The sequence below is a fragment of the Urocampus carinirostris genome, chromosome 19 (assembly GCF_059441175.1).
Source record: "Urocampus carinirostris isolate Australia breed hairy pipefish chromosome 19, RoL_Ucar_1.0, whole genome shotgun sequence".
In the NCBI taxonomy this organism is placed as follows: Eukaryota; Metazoa; Chordata; class Actinopteri; order Syngnathiformes; family Syngnathidae; genus Urocampus; species Urocampus carinirostris.
Window position 1 is genome coordinate 21,468,726 of NC_142367.1, and position 27,138 is coordinate 21,495,863.

The window sequence follows — 27,138 nt, forward strand, 5'->3', positions numbered from 1 at the left end:
TGTTTGGCGAGCAAAGTGTCCTTGTGGTTATGAGCGAATTATTTGCATATTGGAGGGCTCACAAATGCAAAAGAAAAAGCTCCAAAGGGAAAGTTCTGCTTGAAATGCATCGTCATAACAAGCTGTTTTTCTCGGTTTTCTTGAAAACGAGTATTTTCAAGAAACTTAGCAATGATCAACTGTTTTTATTGTTCTAAATAATGTTAAAAGCTCGAAACGTTATTTTCTGTGGGCCTTCCAAAACTAGTCAAATTGGCTGGCACCTGCTATCTCATTTGAGAGAAACGTCTGGCATTGAATGAGTTAAAATTGTGTATTCAATAATAATCACATTTTTTCTGCTTAAAAAAATAACATTAGGGGAAAAATGTTCATCGTGTTTCCTCGTTTTTATTACAGTAACGTCCACTAGTTGTGAGAGCATGTAGTTTTATGTGTGACCAGCAGATGGCGTTCTTTCCCGCTCTTCCTTTTGAACCGGAAATGTACGAGTTCACCTTGTGTCCAAAATTCGCAGCGAAGAGACTAACAGTTATGGAGCTTTCTCGGGAGTTTTAACTTCCACATGAAATTCAAATGCCTCCTTAACCCAACAGTGCTTCTGACTGCCCGTCAAGAGGGAAGACGAGATGAAGAAGGACGTGAGGATACTTTTGCTGGGGGAACGTGAGTACTGTGTGACGCTCATTATGACAGATGACGGACAGCTAGCCGATTAGCAAATATCATTACAAGGCTAACTTCTTAAATAGTATTTCTCTTATCCAAACGGAGAGTAAATGTTAGTTATAAAATACTTTAATTTATGTCGACGTAGTTTGGCAGCTAAGTTGTAGGGCTTTTATCATACGAAGCTTAGACTCAATGCAAAATATATAACGTAGAACTTTTTGTATTGCTGGGTTGGAACATATGGCTCGCGAGCCAGATATGTCTCTTTCCACGAGTACATACGGGGCAGAGATGAAATAATGGCTTGGAAATCAAATTCAAAACTTGTAGTGTCACTTATGACTTTAAAATGAGTAATTCCGGCTACAGTTTGCAGTCAGGGTGTGACACCACCAGACCCCTTTTTGGCTGTGTGATGCTAAAAGAATCCTGTGTATGGAAGTTTATTAAACAATCTATGCAGGGAGGATTACTTTTAAAATGAAATTCGATACAGTTACTAATAACCTATTAAAAGATGTCTTCAGTAGTGTAACCCGAACACTATAATATAAAAGTAATGTAACTTGATTTATTTTGGATTATTTAAATGCCAAATATGCTACTTAACATCCATCCATCTGCACCGCTTATCCTCAGAAGGGTCGTGGGGGTGCTGAAGCCATCTTCGGGCAGGGGACACCCTGAACCGGTTGCCAGTCAGTCGCAGGGCACACAGAGACAGACAACTCACTCGCTCATTCACAAATAGGGACAATTTGGATTGGCCAATTCACCTGACATGCATGTTTTTGGAATGTTTGAGGAAACCCACGCAAGCATGAGGAGAACATGCAAACTCCACACAGGGGGTTTGATCTCACGACCTCAGACCTGTGCCACACACGCGCTAACCACTGCCCCGCCGTGCTCCCTATTTTGTTTTATATAAATGATTAATGCAACCTTGATAAATTAAAATAGGACACTAAGATTCGATCTGCAACCTCATTGGAACTGTTTAAATCTAGGCTTAAAACACACTAATATAGCATATGAATAACTTATATTTTATGTTGACAACATGTGTATTATTTCTTATTGCAACATCCATTGCAGCCTGGTTATCCTGGAAGGGGGATTACCTCATTTGAGGTCCCTTCTCAGTTTCTTCATTTGCCTCATGTTGAGGTTTTTGAGTTTTTCCTTGCCCTCATTTAAATTTTAGATCAGGGGATGGTGTAATAATAATAGTCTGTGGTTTGCAATAACCTGTGGTCTGTGCAGCCCTTTGAGACTCTTCGTGATTAAGGGCTATACAAAAAAAACATGACTTAAGATCAGGTCGTTGCTTGTAGTCCAACAAAAGTGCTCCCATTTTAATCATGTAGTGTAGTGTGTTGAGTAAAAAAAGAAACATTCTCTTTTACATGGCGGATAATATATAAAACTAGCGCACACGGGACTCTAATATTATTCCCTGTAGTATTGAACATAAAAATGCTTTTAAATAAAATAGCAATCCTGCAAAGTAATCTTTGTTTTTCCAAACTATACCTGTAATGTGGTTACATCTTTTGTAAATAACTAACGGAATACATTTACATTTTTCGTATTCTGATTACGTAACGGTGTATTCTCCCCAAGCCTAAATATATGTCCACTGCTGAGACACTTTATGGTGAAAACCCGCAGAACTAACTGTAAACACCTGAAATTTTTACCCAATTTGATTTTGTGAGTGTGGGCAGTTTCTGCGCACACATGCGCTTCCCTCTCTCCCCTCTCTCTCGCAAGCACCGACTGCAAGTAACCGAAAACTTTTCATTAGCAGTATTTTGTGGCAATTTTACAAAAGAACTTTGCTCGCACCTTTATATCGGACCAAAATGACGGTCAAAACGGGTCTCGATGCTCTTAAGTTACTGCAGGAGGGAGACATATTCAAGTGGTATATTTACATTATTATTTCTTAAATTTGATCAAATCATAAAACCTCACACAGTGAAATAGAATGCGCTGAAAAATTAGCTTTTGTCTGGAGACCGGGTTTGGCGGTTTTGTTGAATTTTGTCTGAGAATATATTGTGTGGCTAAGAAAAAATAAAAATAGGAATTAAAAATATAATATTTTGCTTTTATGGCAAAAAAAGGCACCTGATCCCTGGGTAAGACTAAACTACCCTTCCAAACTGATTTAATTGCATCTATTTAAAACAGTGGCTTTAATTTCCTACAGAAGATATCACTAAGTATATGGATTACATAATGAAAAGAGAGCAGAATCGTTATCCGACCCCTATCTACCATTGAAATATTGCGGCACATTTGCCTTACTGTTCAAATTCTGCACTTAGTGGCTCATAAATCACGTGATAAATAAACTGATGATCTCATTTCCCAACGCTTTTAATAAACGACTTTATCCGACGTTATCGCTTAGTTGTTGCAGCCCTACTCTTTTCAGACTTTGGAGATTGTTTTGAATAAAAACGACCATTTTTTTGGACATGACAACCCAAATAGACAGCTTTTGTCCCAGAATGGATTCTTTTGTGACCTGAATGTTTTTAATTGTACATTCCTTCCCGAAATTAATACCTCATAATTACCTAATTAATGCCAATGACTAATAAAACATGTTTTAAACCCACATAATCCTATTTGAGAACCACTGATACTTTTTATCATGAGTACACACATGCATCAAAACTTCAAAAACGAAGAATGAATATGCCTGGACAATCATCCTATATCGCCTGGCGCTAGTATTGTGCATCAAAATCTCCATGCATTTCCAATAATTTCTTGGATGTTCTTTACCAAACCAGCCATGGTGGGGAAGACATCCCTCATTATGTCTTTGGTTGGGGAGGAGTTCCCCGAAGAGGTCAGTGCAATTTCCCTCTCCTCATCATCTCTTGTGCCTAGTTATGTGAGATTGGGCTTTAATTAAACACCTCCTTTCTTTTCGGAACACGGTGGGCTAATGATGACTCACAGGTTCCATCTCGAGCTGAGGAGATTACCATACCGGCTGACGTCACCCCGGAGAAAGTTCCCACACACATTGTCGACTACTCGGGTAACTTTACTTATTGAACCATCTGCTGCATTGGAATGATAAGTTGTGAGTTTTATACAAGCCTGCTTATTATTACTTATCTTCTTGATAGAAAAAGATCAGACTGATGAGACCATGAAAGCGGAGATTCTAAAGGTAAGACTTGAGATGGAATGTTCGAGACTTTTTTTTAAAGAAGCAGCGTTTAATGACGTCATCCAACGTAGGCCAATGTGGTGTGTGTAGTTTACGACGTGACCAACGAGGATTCAATAGAGAAGGTAGATCCTCCACTTCAAATCAGTTGTAAAATCCCAATTAAGTTCCGTTTTGCCTTTTCAGATCAAAACAAAATGGATACCTCTAGTAAATGGCAACGCAGAGAAAGGGAACAAGTATGTGTCAGCTTGAAATGAGTATCTCATTTCGACGAGCTTAATTAAAGCAATATTTTTTCGTTATCACCTTAGAGTTCCAATCATCCTCGTGGGGAACAAATCAGACCTCCGTTCGGGTAGCTCGATGGAAACCATCCTCCCGATTATGAACAAGTTTTCTGAGATTGAGACGTGCGTTGAGGTAGGTTTTGTTGGCGATTTTTTTTCCCACTTTGCATTCACTGAAAATTCACATCGGCTGCGGTTTGCCTTAAGTGCTCTGCTCGGAATCTCAAAAACATATCGGAGTTGTTCTACTACGCGCAGAAGGCGGTCCTACATCCCACCGCACCGTTGTATGACCCCGAGGACAAACAGGTTTGTTGTTTTGTGTTGTTTGGGTTTTTTTTTTTTAAAAGCATTTTCTTAAAAGACTTATTTGATCCCCCCGCTAGCTGAAACCACTATGCATCAGAGCGCTCAGTCGCGTCTTTTACATCTCCGACCAGGACAACGACCGCATCCTGAGTGACACCGAGCTCAACTGTTTTCAGGTTCTCGTCACAAATGTTCCACTATCAACCAATACGATTTTTTGACTGGGATTTTTCTTTTTCTGAACTAGAAATCTTGTTTCGGCAATCCGCTGGCACCGCAAGCCTTGGAAGACGTCAAGACGGTTGTGTGGAAAAACACAAGTGATGGAGTGCAAGACAATGGCTTGACCTTAAATGGTAAACAGACAAAGTAATTTATTCAGTGCCAGTGATGGTTATATACGCCAAAGTTTCCAATTTTTATATTCAAATGAATGATATTTGCTCTTTCCATATCTGAAAAAATTAAGCCTGTTTTATTTAAAATTATTTTAATTGTTTGACATGACCACATGTAAAATCAATGAAACTCAATATGTAGTCCCCAAGCCTTAAAAGTGAGCTGTAAAAGTGTTTACACAATACACACCAGATCAGGGTTTGTACTTGAAATCCTTGAACATGCTTGAATTTTAATTTCTTTCTTTTCAAAGATTGAAAAGTGCCTGGATTTGGGATGAAGTGCTTGAAATTGTTGCCATATTTCACAAGTCTGCTTAAAAATGACGTCAACACTGCAGTCTTCCTTCAGGATTAATTGAAACTATCATTAGTTTGTATGGCATTGATCCATGAAGCTACATTGCCCCTTAGGGGCCATGTGCATGCTACACCTAAACAGGGCACTATGAAATGTGTAGTCGCCCAAGGGTAACGTATCAATTACAGACATTTAGTATGGGCCATGCAAAAATGAAAGTAGCGTTTCCCAGGTGTAAATTGTAAGTTAAGTTAAATTGAAGAACTTCCTGCTACTGAAAATGCTAGCAACATATTACTCTCTTACCCAAAACCTATATGGGAAAAGGTTTGTCTCAAAAATATTGACGAACGTTTTGTTCACATCAATAAATATATTTGCGATTTACTAAAGAATTAAATAGCATATGTCTTGATAAATGCACTCACATGTGTAAATCACAGATATTGGCTCTACAAAATACACAGTTCACAACCTGGATTTCTCTTTTTCGATTATACTGGAAAAATATTGTTAAGAAGTGCTTGAATCTGGCAATGAAAAAAGGTATACGAACCCTGAAAAATACTAGACCAAAATAATCTTAAACCGCCTGTAATTGATGTTTTTAATCTTGCAAACGTTAAGATGCTTTTGTACTTTATTTTACTTCTTGAAATTGTATTCCTGTTAACCGTCAAGTTTTTGACCTTGAAAGAAAAATAATCTGTTCTCGGTAAGTGGTAGTTTTTGCACAATTCTTCACCACAAAACATTTTTCTTTTCAGGTTTTTTGTTCCTCAATACATTATTCATCCAGCGGGGCCGGCACGAAACCACATGGACGATCCTCAGAAAGTTTGGTTACGACGATAACCTGGAGCTGACAGACGATTACCTTTACCCGGCGTGAGTCGGCTCATATTTCTGCTACCATTTTTTGTGTGTGTGCGTGTTTGTACTCACTCCTCACTTTTGCTTGTTTTTACTACTGCAGCCTACAGGTTCCTGCGGGCTGCACCACTGAACTCAGCCACCTGGGTCAGCAGTTCCTCCAACGACTGTTTGAGAAGTACGATAAAGTAAGTAGTGATCTCAGCTGATGGTTGTGTAAGGAGTGGCTGTTGTAAATCCCTTTATCTCGTTTTGATTAGTCAATTGTGTAACCTTTTGTAGAGTAAAGGCAAACATTTATTCGATTATACCATACAGATTAGGAAGTTATCATTGACTATGTATTAGGCAATAATCCGATTGGAAAGGAAATATTCATCGGAATGAATCGTTCCCCTAAGACAAACTGATAACCCCATAAAAAGAATTTTAACAAATATTCTGATTACAAGGGCGAAGTAGGAGCATTTGATTTTTGGCATAAAACAAAGAATAGTTGCATTCATGTCACTCATCCCATCAAATGAAATTCCATGCTTGTTTCTTTCACACTCGTGAGGCCCATTTACAAGGTTTTCTTGTACGTGGCTTGCCAAAAGCATAGATACTCTATATCTGGTGTATGGAACCTATGGTTCGCGAATCATATATGGCTCTTCTCACGAGTACGTGTGGCTCGGAGACAAAATTGACTCAATGCAAATTTTCTCCATGTTGTTCCAAATTTGTGTTGGCGAATCCTATTGCAAAGCAGACAAAGCCAAACCAACGCTGATGAACAAAACGGTACTGTCCCATATATACAGGGCACATTTTTAACTACAGTTTAAAGTCGGGGGCGTCACACCAAAAAAAACCCGTTTTGGCAGTCGGTCGCTAAGAAATCTCATATATGGAAGCTCATTAAAAAACCCCAGTTCACTGTTGAGACACCTTACAAAGAAAATCCACATTGCCAAAACGGAAAAGCAGGCAGTGCAATTTGATTGGGTGAGCAGTAGGGATGGGTGCAGCTATGCAAAGAGGGCTAGCACTCCCTCCTGTCTCTCGCTCTGTGCTGAAAGTAAATACAGACGCTCCCCTACTTTGACTTATGTCAAACGGTAGATAAGAACATTTTTTTCGGGATGTCAAAAAAATATCCGTACATTGCTGTAAGTTAGATTTGGTATTGTGTGCACCTTTTTTTGAGTACAGGACAGTACTGTCGTACTTCTTTCCGCCACTACCGGTGTGTTGTGGCGCTGTGAGAGGTCACCCAGCATCCACCCCGAAAAAAAATAATTCGCTTCCTCTTCCTAGTTAATTTGTAAACATTCTATACTGTATCTCCAGCACACGAAGAACTTTGACATTTTTATTGTTTAATATCATGTGCATCCATTCAATATGGTTGGTGTAAAGTGTAAAAAAGAGGTGAGCCATTTCCTTTTGAAATGAAAGTGGAATAAGAAAGAAAGCTTAATGCGGTTGGAAAATGGTTGAACCGCTTTCGGCCACTCTCTAACACGGAGGAGGACCTCTTGAAGCTCATCTTCCAAAAGTAATTTAAACTCAACTTTATTTATCTTTATAGAGCATATTACTTTATGAAATGTTTATTTTTTAGAACAAAACAATACAGGTTACTTATGCAAGCCTTAAACATATTTATACAAACCTTAAACATACAAAATATAGCACTGAAGCAACTTACGAACAAATTCAACTTACAAAAGATCATCCGGAACCTATCTCGTTCGTAAGTAGGGAAGCGTCTGTACGTCGAAATCCTCGTTGCAGAATTTTGTGACGTTTTCACAAAATAACTGCTTGCATCTTGTTGTCAAAGCCATATTTATGAAAAAAATGAAAGTCAAAATGAGCCTCAGGGATATTAAGTAATTGTGCGAGGGAGACACGTTTTAAGTGGTATATTTGCGGATATTTGGGACACAGGCTCTGGCATTATTCTTATTTCATAAATTTGATCAAATCATCAAATGTCACTCAGTGAGTGATAATATGATAAAGAATAAACATTTGTTTAGAAAAATGAAAATATTTTGCTTTTATTGACCTTTTAGTCAAAAAGGTTACCGAACCCTGCTTTATTTGGATTGTTACAACTGCGGCTTCCATCATTTTGAAATGGATACATTTATGGAATTATTGCCTGTGGGGGAAGAAAATGAAATGGAAATCGTCTTGGTTAAAACTTGATATTGTAGTAGAAAAAAGAAAAGCACACACCCTGAGTTGGAGTTTTGGGTTTTTGATACCACCTTCCATCAGAGGTGCGTGTTTCCAGAATCGGCTCAAAGAAGAACACGCTCCTCCTTTTTCAGGAAGCTCATTTATTGTAAAACACAAAAAAGAATCTCCACATCTAATTGGTTTATATGAACTCAGAAAATGAATCAGATTGGTTTAGACAGGAATCACATATTTAAATGCAGTGTATGTTGGTCGCTAGATTGCGAGCGAGTATAATAAATGAGTAAACTTTATAAACGCAATGCGTCTCTGTTAGGAAAATCGCAAGCTCTCGCTTGGAATTTGGCAGTGTCAAAGTCATCGCAGAAAGGAGTTCTGTGCACTTGTTCGATGACAGATATGGAGGTTACCAGTGTAGAGACAAGTTCTTTTGGCTTGGGAAACTTATTCTCTTGACCTTGAAGCTGTTTGAGAAATCGTAAAACCACACACTTATTGAGCACTATAGAAATATAAACTTATGAAGATATAAGAAGACTATAAAAGTTGTATTGGATAGAATATAGTATTAAGGCAAAAGCATATCCATGCGCAAAAAATCCGAAAATGAAAGGAGTAACGCAACTACTGCTATCCAAATAATTGCAGTCTGGCTAGGACTTTAATTGAATTTCTTAGCACGTTTACATAATTGGAACACTGGAACTGTTCTGTTTCCAATCCGATGATTGTAAATGAATATAATGTTTTGGTTCCAGGCTATTATATAAATATACACTGTATATCCCTTTCTAGGATAAAGATTCTGCGCTGTCACCGGCAGAGCTGAAAAATCTGTTCGGCACTTGTCCCAACATGCCGTGGGGTGACGAGGTCTACACAACAGTCGCTACAACCGCCGAAGGTTACGTCTCAAATCACGGCTACCATTCTCAGTGGAGGTATGCCCCTTCTTGTCAAAAGGGCTCTTTTGAGCTTTTCAGACGGTTTCTTTATTTGCATTTAGGCTTTCTGCTTATTTGGACGTCCACCGCTGCCTTGAGCACCTCGGGTATCTCGGCTTTCCAATCCTCACCGAGCAGGAGTCGCAGGCTGCTGCGGTCACGGGTTTGTTTATTTCTTCACTTGGTTTGTATCTGTGACGTAATACAAAAGGACTGTAGATAAGAACATAACGCATGGTCGATGAAATTACAATCGCCGTTAAGAGGATTACTAGTGTGGATCTTACGGTGTATATAGGGCACAAAAACAGATCGACCTAGATACAGTATAGACCTCGTTGAGGTGTGAGTCTAGCTAGAAAAGTTGAAACCTCAATTAGACGTGAATGTTTCTCTACCTTGCCTAAGCCAAGACTCCTATTTTGAAAGCAATGCTAAATGAAGACAATGCAGTTTCAGTGATAGCTATATTTGGTAGGATTTAGATTATTCAAACTAGGCAGCCTGTTGTCAATTTTGATTTGACACACCCTTTGTCATAAATTAATAACATTTGGCCTGGTTAACAGTGTATTAAATATACACTAAATGCAATTGAAAAGGCACCCACCAGAGGGCAGCACCCTGAATTGCACCCTGATATTTTTTAAGGGGCTCATCAACTACAATTATGAGGCAACTGTTATTTTGAGTATTAAATGTCATATGTTTTTAGATATTTGTGTGTTTAAAAGTAGCAAATATTTCCACAGGCCATACTGAATGTTTTTAAATGTAATCTGCACTCGTAAACACAGCTTTACAATTAAACCCTGACATCATTTATCTGTGTTATTTTAACTAAAACGTTCAAAGAATAAATTGCTTGTTTTGGATATGAAATTTCCTCTGGTCAACTTAAAATATTTTACATTCTAAGTGAATACAAATGCATGTCTAGCCATCTTAAAGTATAACATATAAATCAAACTTATTGTTTCAGTTTATTAATGTTCCAATATTAATTAAAGAAATTATGTAATTGTAACCTTACATTTTAACTTCACCAAATCTGCTACCCTTTCCAAAAAGGCGGGACTCTTCCTAACAAATTAAAATCGGCATTGTAACCCTTCTGTTCGTATATTTTTTTGAATTTTACTTTTATTGCTGAAATCTAACAGTAACAAGAGAGAGAGAAGTGGACCTGGAAAAGCACCAAACGCAACGCTCTGTGTTTCTATGCAAGGTGATCGGACAGCGAGGGACGGGCAAAACCACTTTTCTGCAGGCCTTCATAGGCCGCACCGCTCTGGTACTATGCTCAATGTTAGCCAGGGATGTCAGCTGTTTAGCTGCGGTGGTCTGACTGACTCCTCTGTTCCTTGACTAGAACAACCTGAGCAGCCACAGCAGCGCCGTTTCCCACTTCGCCATCAACACGGTCCAAATTAGCAATCAAGAGAAATCCCTTATTGTAAGTAACTCCGTCTTGATGACTCTTTTTATTTGTTGACTGTGAATTTGAAATTGTGCAGCTACAGGAGGTGGACGTCGAAGCGGACTTCCTGAAGGCGTCGGACTCGTACTGTGATGTTGCTTGTCTCATGTATGATGGCAGTGACCCATATTCCTTTGACTACTGCACCAGTATTTACAAGGTATGATACACACCAGTCATTAGATGTTAATGTAATAAGTTACAGGATTGTGTAATGGGGGTGGCTATGTATATTTTTAATTAACCTAGGCAATGGAGGCATGTTCTCAGTGTAGAAAAAGGTCCTTGGTTTCGGTGTAGAAGTTTGTTTACAGCGTAGGTAAAATTGTTGAACCTTTTTTTTTTTAAATATATTCAGAAACAGAGGGAAAGGATGACAGGAAAAAGCCGGATCTTAAAGATGGTGTCCGTAACATCAAAATGTTGTACATGCTGACATCTTCTGGCTGAAATCACCATTGCTGCTCCTTTAGTTGCACGTGCAAGTATTTAAAATTTGCTCAAATAAACTATTTCTTTAGGTGAAAATACTAGTTGACTTTATAGAAGATCATGACACCTGCTTTTCAATTGTTATTTTTTTCAGCAGACAAAACACCCACTCTTAAAATAAATAAGGAAATACCAATGCTGGTTTACACCATATAAAACAAAGACCCTTGTTTTCAGCATTGGATAAAATGCTAATTAATGACCTAATAGATTATGATGATTGTTTTCAGCCTAGAAGATGGAAAAAGGCTTGTTTTTGGCTTTAAAGAAGATGTTATTTGTCAGTGGGGAGAAGATGATGCTTGTTTTCCTCTCAAAGACGACCCGCTCTTTCATCGTAGATGAATATACGAGTTGACTGCATAAAAGATAATTGTGTTTGCCTTTGAGTCTAGAAAGGAAAGTGCTTTTTTTTTCTCGTATCTTCAGTGTAGGGAATTTTATTTTCTCCGAATAAGAAGACGCTAGTTTACAGCACAGATGATAAATGCTTGTTTCCAGTGGAGTTGATGGTAATAGCCCGCTGAGAAGACAATTACGTGTACTTATCAACCTAGAATGATTAAAGCAATGCTTGTTTTTCGCATAAATCACTATTTGCCAATGTTTTCACTGTGAACAAACAAGACACTTATGGAAGACGATGCTAATAAGCCACAAAGAAAATAATGATATTTACATTTAATCTTGGAAGGTATCCATCCATTATCTGCACCGCTTATCTTCAGTAGGGTCGCGGGGGTGCTGGAGCCCAACCCAGCTATCTTCGGGCAGTGGGCAGGGGACACCCTGAACCGGTTGCCAGCCAGTTGCAGGGCACGTAGAGGCAGACAGCTCACTCGCTCATTCACACCTAGGGACAATTTGGACCAGCTGATTAACCTGAAATGCATGTTTTGCCCGGAGGAAACCCACGCAAACACGGGGAGAACATGCAAACTCCACACAGGAAGGCTGGTAGTTGGATTTGATCCCATAACATCAGAACTGTGACGCGGACGCGCTAACCACTCAGTCCCTTTTACACACTAACTAACCGATAGCGGCGTCAGCCCTACAAGGCAACTACCTGCTATCGTGTCTTGCCCAAGGACACTTGGACATATAACACCTAGGAGCCGGGAATTGAACCTGCGACATCTTGATCCCAAGACCAACGCTTAATGAGTACCAGGCAAAAATACATGAATTATTATACCAATGTTATGTTTTTTGTTTTTAACCATAGTTGGAGAAATTTGTATCTTTTACATAGTGGAATCCATACCTGGTAGTTGGCAATTTTCGTTCAGCGTCTTACTACTCGCTGTGGCACTGGTTTCGCTCATATTGGACAACAGTGCCATCTAGTGGTCAAATATTACACACTGGTTTAACATGAAATCACGAAAACTACAAGAAGAGATGTTTTAATAGCTTTGGATTTGAAAGCCATCAATTTATACAACCGTAGGCAGTTATGTAAAAATATGAGCTTGCAGAAAATATGGTAGTTTGTTAGTTTCTATTTGTTTTTTTGTTTTTGTTTTTTTGTGGGGACCTCTCAATAATGAAATGTCATAAATACAGGACTCACTGTCTGTTTTTTAGCAACACTACATGGGGAGCAATATCCCCTGCGTTCTGGTGGCCTCCAAACAAGACCTCCCTGAAGTCAAGCAGTTCCACGGGGTGACATCGGCCGACTTCTGCTCCAAGCACCGTCTCCCTCAACCGTTGCCTTTCTCCTACATGTTTCCCGAATCCGACACCAAGAATATCTTCACCAGACTTGCCTGGGCTGCTGTGTACCCGTATGTTGGACCTTTCAATCTTTTGCCATTTCAAGAAGGGGTGCAGAGTTGATATGAATACAGTAACCCTTGGTTTTTCGCGAAGATTGCGTTTCAAAGAGGTCTCGTTATACTCAACACCGGCAAAGTTGAAACATTTTTTTGTTAAATACTCGCTTGGACATCGAAACCAAAGAACAAACCCATTTTACAGGCTCAAGCATTTTCTTACTAACAAAAAGGACTACTTCATAAACGTTTTTTAAAAATATATATATATATATATATATATATATATATATATATATATAAAAATATCCTCTGTACTGTCAAGTCAAATCATATTTATTTGTAACACCCTTAATCACAAAGAGTCTTAAAGGGCTGCAGAGACCACAGATTATTGCAAACCACAGACTATTATTACAGCATCCCCTGATCTAAAACCTACCTGTGGGCAAGGATAAGCTCAAAAACCTCAACATAAGGAAAATGTCTTCATTTTCCTTATGGGCACATGAGGTAATCCCCCTTCCAGGATGGCCAGGCTGCAATAAACAGATATTGTCAACATAAAATACAGGTTATTTATATGCTATAGAATAGAAGTGTGTTTTAAGCTTAGAGTGAAATATTTCCACTGAGGTTGCAGATCGAATCTCAGGGGGAAGAGTATTCCACAGCACCGGGGCTCGAATGGAGAACGTTCTCGTACCTGCGGATTTCTTCTTGGCTCTTGGGATCACTAGTAGACCAGCGTTTTCAGAGCGAAGGCTCCGGACCGGAACATTGGGGGAAATTAAATCTGAAAGATATGAGGGAGCAAGTCCATGCATGATTTTGTATACTACCAACAGAACCTTAAAGTCACATTTTAAGCTAACAGGGAGCCAATGCAGGTTAGCTAAAATCGGGGTCATATGATCAAACTTTCTTGTCTTAGTTAAAAGCCTAGCTGCAGCATTTTGCACCAGCTGAAGGCTCTTGATTTTGGACTTCGGGAGACCGGAGAGAAGTGCAGTAAAGTAATCGAGACGGGAGGTAACAAATGCATGAATTATAATCTCCGCATCTGACTGAGACAGCATAGGGCGAATTTTGGCAATGTTGCAAAGATGGAAACAAGCTGTTCTAGTAATATTGTTAACGTGTGTTTGAAAGGGCAGATTGTCAAATTTTAAATTCTAAAAAAAATCTAGCTGCTTTATTGCACTTCTGTATTGACTAAGGACGCGATCCACTTTATTTCAGAGTATATTTTGCCGCCATTATATAGGAGACAAAAATATGGCGTGAAATCAATATTCAACTCAACAAATAAAAGTACTCTATAAAGGGTTTTCAATTTCAAATAACTACTGTACTGTCAAATTTTAATTTACCAAATAGCCTCGCTACCAAATTGCACCATTGATTAGTTATATGAAATGTGAAGGGTTGACTTGTGAAGATATATTATAATGTTTTTCCATTTTGGTTTGGCAGATAAATATTAGAAAATTATTCAAGATTATTCTGAACGTCTCAAAACTATCCACTTCACATATGTTGTCGCCATCATGTGGACGTTATTGAAAACTGCTTTTACCTTCCTTTAGCGCAGGGGTCTCCAATGTGGCCCGTGCACGCTTCAGGTATCCCCCTACGTCTACCTGAGTAGCCCAAGGACTGGTTCTGCTAATGAATCACGGGTCATTGTGATTTTCTTTGAAATTTGATTTCTAGCTGTCATGATGTTTTGTGGTTGACTGAGCCTATTTCAACCTCTTATCATTTCAAACTGGTAATTACATAGTCATAACAATGTAAAAACATAGTATATCCAACCAGTAGCTATTTGCGCTAATCAGTTCAAGAAGGTAGCTCTCTACTTCAAAAAGGTTGGCGACCCCTGTTTTAGTATGACGAGAAGTCCAAATTTGTTGGCGATAAAGCGTTTTCCTCTGCCTTTTCGTTACGGCTTTTTTCGGTCCAGAACACAATGCATGATGGAAATAAAGCGAGGGATTACTGTATTTTCCGACCACAAAATCATATTTTGGGGGACTTTATTACAACAAAGCAAAATATTTAGTACAAAATACACGTTTTGGAGTAGCCACATCCGGACTTTAATCCCATTGAGATATTTTGGCATGTCCTCAAGACTGCGTTTCATGCCAGACACCATTGGGAACTGATAGAACTAGAGCGGGTCATAAAGAAGAATGGTGCAACATTAGTCCGGATTAATGTGCCAACCTGATATGCTGTCTGGTTGAAAGTATTGCTGCTAGAAGGGTGGCCACAAAATATTAAACGTGACCGTTCAGTTACTTATTCCTCCTTCTACTGTCGTTATCGTTATAATATAGACATTTTTTTAGCTATTTGAATGATTTGAGGTCAAGCTTTGTTTTTACAGTGTTTTTATAAAGGTCTTACTATGATTGTGTTTATCTCCCCCAGACACCTGAACGGACCAGAAATGAGCAGGACTTCGTTCTGGCTAAGAGTGACGTTGGGCTCAGCTGTGGTTGCAGTTTTGGGTTTGGCGCTGTTCAGAGTGGCCGTGAGACTGAAATGAGCTGGGACCAGCTGAGTTTTCAGTCTGTCTGTTGCTTTCCCGTACAGGTCAACACCCTCGAAAGGGTTTCGGTGTGGCCTGCTGCTGTGATGCTTTCTTTTAATTTCCCTTTTTCTGCCTTACCCTTGCTTGTGCTATCAAAGGGACCACCGGCCAGAAGACCCTTTATCGTTTGACTGGAAATGAGATTGAAATATTTTATTAGAAACGCAGTGTTTCTTAAGCAGGATCAGAATCGAATGCCCGTTGACATTTTTTGAAATGTAAGAACAGATTCTGTTCTTTCCGTGCTTAATAAAGAGAACACAACACTAGACCGTTGCCCCCCTTCTGACTGCAGGAATAGAGCCTTTCACAGCGTGACGTTACAGCCGAAAGAATACTCGGCGCTGGTCAACACAATGAAGAAACCAAGCTTTTGTTTCTGCGAGATCGGTGTTTAAATGCCGTTTTGTGTGTTTGTGTACCGGATTCTGGGAAAGAATGATAGTAATCGTTTTACAGGATCCAGCCGACAAAGAAAAAGAAGAAAAGCGAAAAGATTGGGCCGAGGCACTGCTCGGGTTTGCAGCGCACATTTTATATCAGGTAAGGGAAATTAATTGTTTATGATTGCTTCTATCGAGTCTATACAGTTATATAAACTATTATATCTGCATAGTATGTTCTTTTTCAGCATCAGAAAATAAGATATTTTCCTGATACTATAAGTAATACGGGGTCGATAGTGTGCTCTGCAAACCCGAGTATTTTTGATGAGTGCCTCGCTCCAATCTTTTCACTTGAATGCATCCATAACTCTCTCTTTTGATCAGGATTATCCGCTGGAATCCTGTAAAACTTAAATATACAATCATGTTTTCTCTCCGATTCCGATCGCACAACATGATGACATTTTAAAACCAAACTAGCAGAAACAATAGCTTGGTTTCTTCAGTGTTTTGACCAGTGTGAAAAAAAAGTTTGCCTCCAGGCTAAGTTCCGCCCACCGGATCCGTCACAATGTTTACAAAGAGTCTATATATCAATCTTTTTAAACTTATAAAAGCCAACATTCATCTTTATCAACTTTCCCTAAAGAGACAGTATATTTGACCATTAAGTGTCACTGTATTGTGTCATGCAACTCAAAACGAGTGCTAAAAAGCACAACATAGAATACAAACTCGTAGTTACTCGAAGTTACAAAACCGCACCATTTTGGCGAACAATTATATCAGCTCCCTTTTGGTAAGACCATGTTTTGTACAATAAATGCCAATTTCTCGACTTATGTGTATTTGAAAAACATGCATGTTTCTATGATAGTTAATGTATTATTGCCTATTATTTCGATCATTTTTTTCAATGAATCAAGTTTTATAAAAAAGATAACTACTAGTAGTCGCTATATTATACACCCCCCCCCCCCAAGTGTGTAAGTGGCATCGGTCTGAAAACTGTCCTTTTTATGTTATTCAAAACTGACGTTTCTCTTCCCAGCAGTTGTTAATGACAGTTCCTCGTGACCGCCAAAAGGGGGCAGTGTTGGACCGAGTGAGTCGCTCTCGTTCTTAGGTGCGTCCGTCAAATCACGTGATGTGCTGTAGTAAACAATACTATAATACTATTTTTGCGGTGATGAAAAACTCAAAGGAGTTAATAGGGTGGAAAATTCACATGATCTTATTTACCTAAAGTGTTTGGAAATTCTTTATTTAGGTGTGCTTTTGCTGAATGCATTGACTAAATATATTACAATTTCGACAGTTAAATGAGCAATTCCACTCTCCGTTACTTATTTCAATACAAAGTGCGCAAAAGAGTGTTTTAATCACGACACAATATACATTTTAATGTTTGTACAGACAGTGGTTAGAACATTCGCCTCACACGCGAAAGATCCCCGGTTCGAGCCCGGGTGGAAACGTATGTTGGCCTGGAGAGGGATGGGCGCCACCAGGCTGGACTTACCCAAGACACACCACAGGAAATGATGCCCCTACAAACCTAGTGGTTAAGGGATCCAACCAACAAACAACCACTGCTCCCTTTAGTTGGTGTACAAAAAACAAAGACTGGAGAGTCACTCTGTGAGTATGTCGTCATTTCACATCTCTTTAGATCAGGGGTGTCAAAGAGGCGGCCTCCGGGCCGGATCAGGTCCCCCAAGGAATTGAATCCGGCCCGCTGAAGTGCAAGAGAAAAATGAGCAACAGGTCAAAATATGTCCAGTTGATGTTGCCAAAGCCTCTCACAAAGACGCTGTACTTGTATTTCTTACGCTCTGGTTCTCACTCTCTGTCTCTCTCTTTCTTTGTTCTCTGTCTGTCTTTTTACCTTATTTTGCTCTCTCTTTTTTTCCTTTTCTCTCTCTACTTTGCTTTCCCCTTCTCTCTTTCTTCTCTTTTCTCCTCTTTCTCTCCTATTTCTCTTTGGATTTCTTACTCTTTTCCCCACTCTCTCACTACTTCTCTTTTTATCTCTTTTGTTTCTCACATTATCACTTTCTCTTTCTTTCTCTCAATTTATCTCTTTCCTTGTCCCACACTTTCTCTTTTTCTCTCCCTCTCTTTCTCTTTTTTTCTTTCTGTCTAATCTACTAGCCCGGCCCACGAGAGAATGTCTTGTCTATCGTGTGGCCCTTCAGTTAAAATAGGTTTGACACCCCTGCTTTAGATATTTATGTGTTCTTGTATTCCTCGTGGAACAATCGAGGTATTTATGTTTCATGGAACCATTTTATTGAATGATTTATTTACGTACCTTTATTAAATAATTGATTTCGTTGTTATTTTGTAAGGAACGTTTTCATTTTTTTTAATCCGTCAAATTTAAATCCATAAATATTTTAAATATCGATATAGAAATATATGAAACGCAGATTCCTTTATCGGCAACGGGTGTAACGTCATCGCCACCAAATTTGATATTCAATCAAAATATTGAGGTTTGGCTAGGCTCTAAAAAGCGGGATGATGTTTTTGACTGAAAAACAACGGCGACCAGATGATGAAGGTGCTGTATTGGAGTCAGATCAGGAGGCTTCTGCTTTTGGTAACCCTGGAAACCAGTTGTATCTTTTTCATGCGGAGGAGGAAAAGCCTGGAGACCAATGGACTCCTCCAGGCTGTACTTGCCCAAGACACACCACAGGAAATGGTGCGTTGACGGCCTGGGTGGTTAAGGGATCCGTGAACCGTGATGAGGGTAAACGGAGTGTAAATGTCTTTTTGAATCATACTTATCAATCTGTTCTCTTCTGTTTTATAGTTTTTGTGTGACAAAAAAGACAAAAATTGAAGAAATCTGTTACACTTAAGAGCTATCACATCACAACAAATGGACCACAAATACCATATAAATCCTTTAAAGGAGGTGTAGGGAATTTTGAACTTTTGTACTCACTGCCACCATCACCTGCCTTGTGTCGTCATTGCACCCTCGGTTAGCTCTTCATGATGCGTGTGCAAGTATATGCATTTCTTAGGCAAGCTCGAAAAAATCTTTTTACATCTTTCTTGGGGGTTGGGTTGAAATTAGGACTCTACTTAAAACGGGCTTCTTCTTACTTTCACCGTTTTTGTGCTACACGAACAAATCAGGTGGGGACGAACATGACGTCACACTTCAACACTGCCGCACTTAGGTACAGCTTTGCCGAAATAGGATAAAAGCAGATAGAAGCAGTGTAAAATAAGTCATAAAGGCTCTTTGAACTCATCTGACCATTAATAACACACCTAATAGAGAAAATATTTAACTTTCAACTTTTTAAAGGGGCAGTGTGTATTATTTAAGGCCAGGTGGTACAAAAAATCTTCATAAAGATTCTTTTAACTCCTTTGGGTATTGTTAACACATACCTAATAGAGAAAATATTTAGCAACTTTTTAAAGGGACAGTGTGTATTATTTAGGGACTCATTCGGTTAAAAAAACAACATTGTTTTGAATAATGGGCAAAAATACATGAACCATACCAATGTTCATTTTCATATTCCGTAGTTGCAGCCATTTTTGTCCTGCTACTTGCTGCGCTCATTCTGCACTGGTTTTTGTTTGTATTAGACGGGAGGTGACAAACTCATTCTAGCTCGGGGCCACATCCTCGAAAGAAAAATCTGAAGGGGGGCTGGACCAGTAAAAAGAGGAGAAAGAAAGAAGGGGAAAGAGAGAGAACAAAGGAGACAGAGTAAGAGAGAGAAAAAAGAACAATAGAGAGAGGGTAAAAAAGGAGAGAGAAAGAGAAAAAAATAAAGAAGGTGAGAGAGAATGATAAAAAGAATAGAATAGAAAAAATACAGTGAGAAAAGACAGAGAAAGAGGGAAAAAAATGAGTGTGAGAACGAGAAAGAAAAGAAGGAAATAGCAAAGAGAAAAAGTAAGAAATATAAAAGGGAGAGGCAGGTTGAGAAATACATAGGGGAAAAAAGAAAAAGAGAACTGGATAGAAGAACAGATAGAGAAAAGGAAATTGAGAGAGGAATAGAGTAAAAAAAGAGAGATATAGAAAATAAATCCTACTACAGTTGCTTTACGAGGGTTGACATCAAGCGGACATTTTTAAAACAGCAGCTCATTTTTCTCCTGCGCTTTTCTCTGCAGTCTTCCATTCATACCCTGAGCGGGTCTCCTCTGGGCCGCCTGTTTGACACCAGTGTATCAGACAACACAGTGCCATCTAGTGGTCAAATATTATACTTGGGAGGACCGCCTCAAATGACGCACCGCACAAGTGTATTGGAAATAACTTTATGTACTTTCGTTGCATTTATCGATGAAATATATACATATATCGACAAGTAAATGAGCATGGTCAATTGATTTTTAATTTATGATATAAAAAATCGAACAATATATCTTCCATTTTATTGTTTTTAAGATAAAAGACACAATCTAATGTTGGAATGAACAAATACAAATAACTAGCACCTCGTGACGTCACAACGAAAGGACCTTACAGTGACAGTTTATTCCAAAAATGGAGTTTTACAACAAAAAAAAGGAGCTTCTTGGAGGAGTATTTACAAAGTCCTGTGAGTGAGTGTCCCTTCACTTCTTTTTACCCGCTTTGGTGGCCTTTTTCGCAGCCTTGGGTTTGGGTTTGGCGACCCTCTTGACCGTTTTGGGTTTGGCGGCCTTGGTTTTCTTCGGCGTGCGCACTTTCTTGACTTTGGCCGGAGAAGCCTTCTTGGTGGCGGCCTTGGGGCTTTTGCTCTTCTTGGCCGCGGCCTTTTTGGGTTTGGCCGCCGCCTTGCTCACCTTTTTAGGCTTGGCGACCTTTTTGGGCGCCTTGGCCGCGGGTTTGCTGGGCTTTCTCGCCTTTTTCGCCGGTTTGGCCTTTTTGGCTTCGTCCGGCTTGGCGAGTCGGAAAGATCCGGACGCGCCGATGCCTTTGGTGTGGCGCAGGGTCCCGGAGGCCACCAGGCGCCTGAGGGCCAATTTGATCTGGACGTCCGCGTTGTCCCCCACCTTGTAGTTCTTGCGGACGAACTTCTGGATGGACTGACGGGACGCGCCGCTCCGGCTGGCATCGTGGAGGATGGCCGCTTGGATCATGTCCGAGTATTTGGGGTGCGAAGCGGGTTTCTTGGGTTTGGGGGTCTTCTTGACTTTGGCTGGGGATGCTGATGTCTCCGTCATGGTTTTTTTTTTCCTTTTTTGGGGGGGCGTAAAAGTTCAATTCGAATCAATAAAAAAGCAGCACCAAAACAATCCGCGTCAGGATAAAGAAGTCATAAACAGGTCACCCGTGTGATCCAAAACCCGTTTTCCCCGAAAAAATCCGAACAAGCGGTCGTGTTAAAGTGTGAATCCGCAAGCGCTCCGTCCCTATGAAGCCTCTCCGCGGACGTGATTGAAAGCAGCCACCGCTTCAGCTGATCTAGCGGACTCCCGCGGAACTGGCGCCGTCCCGTTTTGTGTTTCTTCCCTCACCAATTCGCACCCCGTTCCAAAACCGCGCACCGGTTCCGACACTCCGAACCACACGAACCGGTAGCAGAGGCATCGGGCTTCCCCACGACACCCACGCCGTTGGCCCACGACGCCGAAAAACAACTTTTATTCCGGGAAAACCGACTCGGAGTCGCACGCGCCGGCGCTCATTTTGCACAATTCGTCTTAAATAAACCCCGAAATACGCCACGCGTGAAACATTCACACCACGCGTGTGGAAATCGAATCTATGCTTTATCGATTCCACGCGACGGAACCGGTTTACGATCCGGTTTTGTCTTTTAATTCGCCCTTACATTTTCGCAACTAACACAGTCCGGCCGCCGACTTGGTGTGACGCGCTCGAGATTATTTGGTGTAAAAGGTCGTTTACATCAAATGTCACCTTGACACAGTCACGGGTGACTTTCGTGGTCGTGGCGTGGGTGTGTTTTTGTCCCCTCACGGGGATTTGATCAGCCCGGTTTGATGATTTCGGGGCGATTTGTTTGCATTTGTCACTATGGCAGGCGGCGCTCCTCCATTGTTAGGAAAGTTGCCAACGCGCCTCATCGCGACACGATTGTTGGTGCAATTAAATCGATTTCAATTCGAATATTAGGTTATTTGTGGATGGGGGGGGGGGGGGTGTCCTTTTATAAAAGCAGATGTAGATCCAGATGTTTTTTCACTGGAATAAACGGCGCCACTTCTTTTGTTTGGGAAGTGACGCACATCTGTCAGACGCGCTTGTTTTGCTTGATTTATTGAAAGAAACTCTGCATAATCCGGATTCAAACGCACATAGATCTCTTTATATTCTTATTTTCATACACTGGATTCGAAAATACACTGCTAGGTATACAAAACACACCATTTACTGCAATTGTTTTGTTTATCCGATGAATCAAATTGTTTACCTACGTTATCTTTCTTTTTATTCTACATGTCTGTGAGTAAATAGGTGCCGCGTTGAGCGTGTTTGTTAGGTTGTATATAATGTCAATAAAAGTGAAATGCAATGACTAATGATTTAGACGTTTGTGTATTGTTGTAGTATTACTTCCGTAGTGTTTTTGTAGTAAAGCATTCTTGTATTTCTGCAGTGGTGTTTTTGTAGTATTACTGTACTGTATTTTTGGAGTATTTCTGTCGTAGTATTTTTGTAGTATTATTGTAGTTGTACTGCATTTTTGGAGTATTTCTGTAGTATGGTTTTTGTCGTATGTTTTGTACTATTTCTATAGTAGGATTTTTGGAGTGTTTCTGTAGTAATCTTGTACTTTTTCTGCAATAGTATATTTGTAGTACTACTGCAGTTGTACTGTATTTTTCAAGTCATTTTGGATTATTTCCGTGCTAGGGTTTTTGCAGTATATTTTTTGAAACTCACTTATACCCTATACTTTAGGTTATTTATATGCTATAGAGTCTATAGCATATAAATAACCTAAACTGCTTTATGTGTAATAACCTGTGAAGCCCTTTGAGACTCTTTGTGATTAAGGGCTATACAAATAAAAATGACTTGACTTGACTTAAAGTATTCTTGTAGTATTTCTGCAGAAGTATTTTTGTAGTACAATGTTTTTAGTGTTTTTTGAGTATTACTGTAGTTGCACTGTATTTTTAGAGGATTTCTGTGGTAGGGTTTTTGTAGTAATGTTTGTACTTTTTCCATAGTATGATTTGTTTGTGTTTCTTTAGTATTTTTGTTGTATTTTTGTAATATTATTGTAGTTGTATGGTATTTTTGGAGTATGTTCCTAGTAGGGTTTTTGTATTTTTTTTTAACTATTTGGATAGAATGATTTTTGGAGTGTTTCTGCAGTTTTCTTGTTGTATTTCTGCAGTGGTGTTTTTGTTGTATTATTATAGCTGTACTGTATTTTTTGAGTATTTCTTAGTAGTATTTTGTAGCGTTATTGTAGTTGTACTGTACTTCTGGAGTGTTTCTGTAGTAGGATTTTTGTTGTATGTTTTGTACTATTTCTATAGTAGGATTTTTGGAGTGTTTCTGTAGTAATCTTGTACTATTTCTGCAGTAGTATATTTGTAGTACTACTGTAGTTGAAATGTATTTTTCGAGTATTTTTGGATTATTTCCGTAGTAGGGTTTTTGCAGTATATTTTTTGAAGTATTCTTGTAGTATTTCTGCAGAAGTATTTTTGTAGTAGAATGTTTTTGGAGTATTACTGTAGTTGCACTGTATTTTTAGAGTATTTCAGTGGTAGGGTTTTTGTAGTAATTTTTGTACTTTTTCCATAGTAAGATTTTTTTTGTGTGTTTCTTTAGTATTTTTGTAGTGTTATTGTAGTTGTACTGTACTTCTGGAGTGTTTCTGTAGTAGGGTTTCTGTTGTATGTTTTGTACTATTTCTATAGTAGGATTTTTGGAGTGTTTCTGTAGTAATCTTGTACTTTTTCTGCAGTAGTATATTTGTAGTACTACTGTAGTTGTACTGTATTTTTCGAGTATTTTTGGATTATTTCCGTAGTAGGGTTTTTGCAGTATATTTTTTGAAGTATTCTTGTAGTATTTCTGCAGAAGTATTTTTGTAGTAGAATGTTTTTGGAGTATTACTGTAGTTGCACTGTATTTTTAGAGTATTTCAGTGGTAGGGTTTTTGTAGTAATTTTTGTACTTTTTCCATAGTAAGATTTTTTTTGTGTGTTTCTTTAGTATTTTTGTAGTGTTATTGTAGTTGTACTGTACTTCTGGAGTGTTTCTGTAGTAGGGTTTCTGTAGTATGTTTTGTACTATTTCTATAGTAAGATTTTTGGAGTGTTTCTGTAGTAATCTTGTACTTTTTCTGCAGTAGTATATTTGTAGTACTACTGTAGTTGTACTGTATTTTTCGAGTATTTTTGGATTATTTCCGTAGTAGGGTTTTTGCAGTATATTTTTTGAAGTGTTCTTGTAGTATTTCTGCAGAAGTATTTTTGTAGTAGAATGTTTTTGGAGTATTACTGTAGTTGCACTGTATTTTTAGAGTATTTCTGTGGTAGGGTTTTTGTAGTAATTTTTGGACTTTTTCCATAGTAGGATTTTTTTGTGTTTCTTTAGTATTTTTGTAGTATTTGTGTAATATTATTGTAGTTGTACGGTATTTTTGGAGCATTTTCCTAGTAGGGTTTTTGTAATATGGCTATTTGGATAGTAGGATTTTTGGAGTGTTTCTGTAGTATTATTGTAGTATTCCTGCAGTAGGATTTTTGTAATACTCTTGTACTATTTCTGCAGTAGTATTGTTGTAGTATTACTGTCGTTGTACTGTATTTTTGGAGTATTTGTGTAGTAGGGTTTTTTTCTCTTAATTTTTTGTAGGATGTTTGTCGTGTTTCAATGATATTCTTGTAGTATTTCTGCAGAAGCATTTTCGTAGTATTTTTGTGGCATTTCTGCAGTAGTGCTTTTTTAGTATCCTTGTACTATAACTGCAGTAGTGTTTTGTTGTAGAATGTTTTTAGTATTTTTTGTAGTATTAATGTAGTTGCACTGTATTTTGGGAATATTTCTGTAGCAGGGTTTTTGTAGTACTTTTTCCTTTGTAATATTTTGTATTATTATTATTATTATTATTGTATTATTATTCATGTAGTAGAATGTTTGCAGTATTTCTGAAGCATTTTTGTAGTTTGTAGTAGTAGTACTATTGCATTATTCTTGTACAATTTCTGCAGTAGTATTTTGTAGCATTACTGTAGTTGTACTGTTTATTTGGAGTATTTCTGTAGTAACGCTTTTGTAGTAGTTTTTCCACTGTAAGATTTTTGTAGTAATTCTGCAGTAGTATTTTGTAGTATTCTTGTCCAATTTCTGCAGTAGTATGTTTGAAGTAGTATTTCTGTAGTATTTATGTAGTATTATTGTAGTATTACTATAGTTGTACTGTATTTTTCTAGTATTTCTGCAGTAGTATTTTGTAGTATTCTTGTACAATTTCCGCAGTAGTACGTTTGAAGTAGAATGTTTTTAGTATTTCTGTAGTATTATTGTAGTATTACTATAGTTTTACTGTATTTCTGCAGTAGTATTTTGTGGTATTCTTGTACAATTTCCGCAGTAGTATGTTTAAAGTAGAATGTTTGTAGTATTTCTGTAGTATTATTGTAGTATTACTATAGTTTTACTGTATTTTTGTAGTATTTCTGCAGTAGTATTCTTGTACAATTCCTGCAGTAGTATGTTTGAAGTAGTATGTTTGTAATATTTCTGTAGTATTATTGTAGTATTACTGTGGTTGTACTGTGTTTTTGTAGTATTTCTGCAGTAGAATTCTTGTACAATTTCCGCAGTAGTATGTTTGAAGTAGAATGTTTGGAATATTTCTGTAGTATTATAGTAGTGTTTCTGTGGTTGAACTGTTTTTGGAGTATTTCTGTAGGAAGGTTTTTGTAGTATTTCTTTGTACTATTTTGCTTTCTGAAAAGTTTGGACACCCCTGATCTACAGACAAGAGGCGACTCCATGATGCTAGGCTTCAAAGCAGAGAGGCAGAAAAAAGCCATATCTGAGACTGGCCACCAAAAGGAAGAGATTCATATGGGCTTATCAACAGACATTGGACAACTCATTGAAAAATGTAAGTACGATGTTTTCCTGGAAAACACAAAATTGTCTGGTTGCGTATAAAAATGGAACTTGTGCCAGGAATTCATTTGTATACATTTTTGACGGGCGGTGGAGCGCCTTGAGATTTTTCGACGTAAAACGCTAAGGTTGAGAAATGGTTACTGTAAATTCCGGACTACAAGCCACGGCTATTCACAAGCTTTCAACCCTGCGGTTTATGCAATGATTATGCTTTTTTTTTTTCTAACCAAGCAGTTTTAGTAAGAGTAAGACGCAAGTTTATTGTAACTTCACGATTTGTGCGTGAATAAAACTAGCATAAACATAACCCTCATCATGGAAAAGGTGTCCATCGAAAGGGGAGGGCTAACTACCATGTTGGGAATCATCTCACTAGTCTGTTTATTTTTAAAGAATAGTTTTGAAGCAAAACGAATGGATTACTGTGAGGAACGTCCAACAAAGCAGATATGCTTTTAGGCGGATTTTTTTTTCTGTGGGCATTATGGTGTTTTTTAAAGTAAATAATTTACTTTTACCTGTGATTGGCTGCAACCAGTTCAGGGTGTCCTCTGCTGGGATGAAAAATCTGGGATGGGCTCCAGCACCCCCGTGACCCCACTGGGGGATAAGCGGTGCAGATAATGGATGGATGGAATTTACACGGTTGGAATCTATGGATTGTCCTTGATGTAAGGAAGCCAGGGGACGTAATGGTGAGTTATTCCGGCTTTATAGTTTTCGGGTATCTTTGTGTTTAAATTTTTGGCATATGCGGCTTATAGTCAGGTGCGGCTTATGTATACACAACATGTTTTTTTTTTTCCTTTGAAAATATACCCGGGTGCATTTTATAATCCGGTGCGGTTTATAGTCCGGTATATTCCCAATATGTCCGTCGGTTGAGGGACTACGATCCGGATCGGTTAGCATCATCTGCGAATGTTTAGCGATCCGTCACCTGTTGCGCGTTAGTTGCGAACAAGGTCCCGTAACACGGCCACTTGCGTTTTCAAACACTTGCTCTTATTCATTTGTTCAGTGAATGTTCAGTGAGTGAACAGGTGTCGGGGGCCAACTGTGACGCCGACTGCTCCAACAAAGGCCCCTGTCAGTCAAAGCGGGGTGTCACTTGACCCCACTGCTTCCCTG

General features: G+C 38.8%; 3 protein-coding genes across 3 annotated transcripts in view; 2 read left to right on the plus strand and 1 right to left on the minus strand.

Annotated features, from left to right (window-relative positions):
* The first annotated feature begins 481 nt into the window (after positions 1-481).
* rhot2 (ras homolog family member T2) lies at positions 482-15,806 on the plus strand. The gene is made up of 19 exons (XM_088323532.1): positions 482-666; positions 3,483-3,541; positions 3,655-3,736; positions 3,828-3,871; positions 3,943-3,996; positions 4,058-4,110; positions 4,186-4,294; positions 4,369-4,470; positions 4,548-4,646; positions 4,718-4,826; positions 5,937-6,057; positions 6,146-6,230; positions 9,034-9,179; positions 9,245-9,345; positions 10,346-10,476; positions 10,555-10,638; positions 10,700-10,822; positions 12,745-12,947; positions 15,375-15,806. The coding sequence occupies exons 1-19, from the start codon at positions 630-632 to the stop codon at positions 15,490-15,492; spliced, it is 1,860 nt and encodes a 619-aa protein (XP_088179658.1). The 5' UTR covers positions 482-629; the 3' UTR covers positions 15,493-15,806.
* Positions 15,807-17,430: 1,624 nt separating this feature from the next.
* rhbdl1 (rhomboid, veinlet-like 1 (Drosophila)) overlaps positions 17,431-27,138 on the plus strand; it is an 82,293-nt gene continuing 72,585 nt past the window's right edge. The window contains exons 1-3 of the mRNA XM_088323569.1: positions 17,431-17,564; positions 25,867-25,996; positions 26,546-26,702. Coding sequence (XP_088179695.1) covers positions 26,631-26,702 — 72 coding nt within the window. The 5' untranslated portion in view covers positions 17,431-17,564; positions 25,867-25,996; positions 26,546-26,630. The remainder of the gene's footprint in view (positions 17,565-25,866; positions 25,997-26,545; positions 26,703-27,138) is intronic.
* On the minus strand, positions 20,210-21,296 carry h1-0 (H1.0 linker histone). The gene has a single exon (XM_088323380.1). It carries the CDS (start codon positions 21,114-21,116, stop codon positions 20,526-20,528), a length of 591 nt encoding a protein of 196 aa, XP_088179506.1. The 5' UTR covers positions 21,117-21,296; the 3' UTR covers positions 20,210-20,525.

Excerpts from the sequence above, each read along its gene's own strand:
- rhot2 (XM_088323532.1), top strand. The coding sequence starts at position 630 with ATGAAGAAGGACGTGAGGATACTTTTGCTGGGGGAAC. Across the intron at positions 3,997-4,057 it reads ACGAGGATTCAATAGAGAAG|ATCAAAACAAAATGGATACC; the intron begins GTAGATCCTCCA and ends TTGCCTTTTCAG. Across the intron at positions 4,295-4,368 it reads AGATTGAGACGTGCGTTGAG|TGCTCTGCTCGGAATCTCAA; the intron begins GTAGGTTTTGTT and ends GTTTGCCTTAAG.
- h1-0 (XM_088323380.1), bottom strand. The coding sequence starts at position 21,116 with ATGACGGAGACATCAGCATCCCCAGCCAAAGTCAAGAAGACCCCCAAA.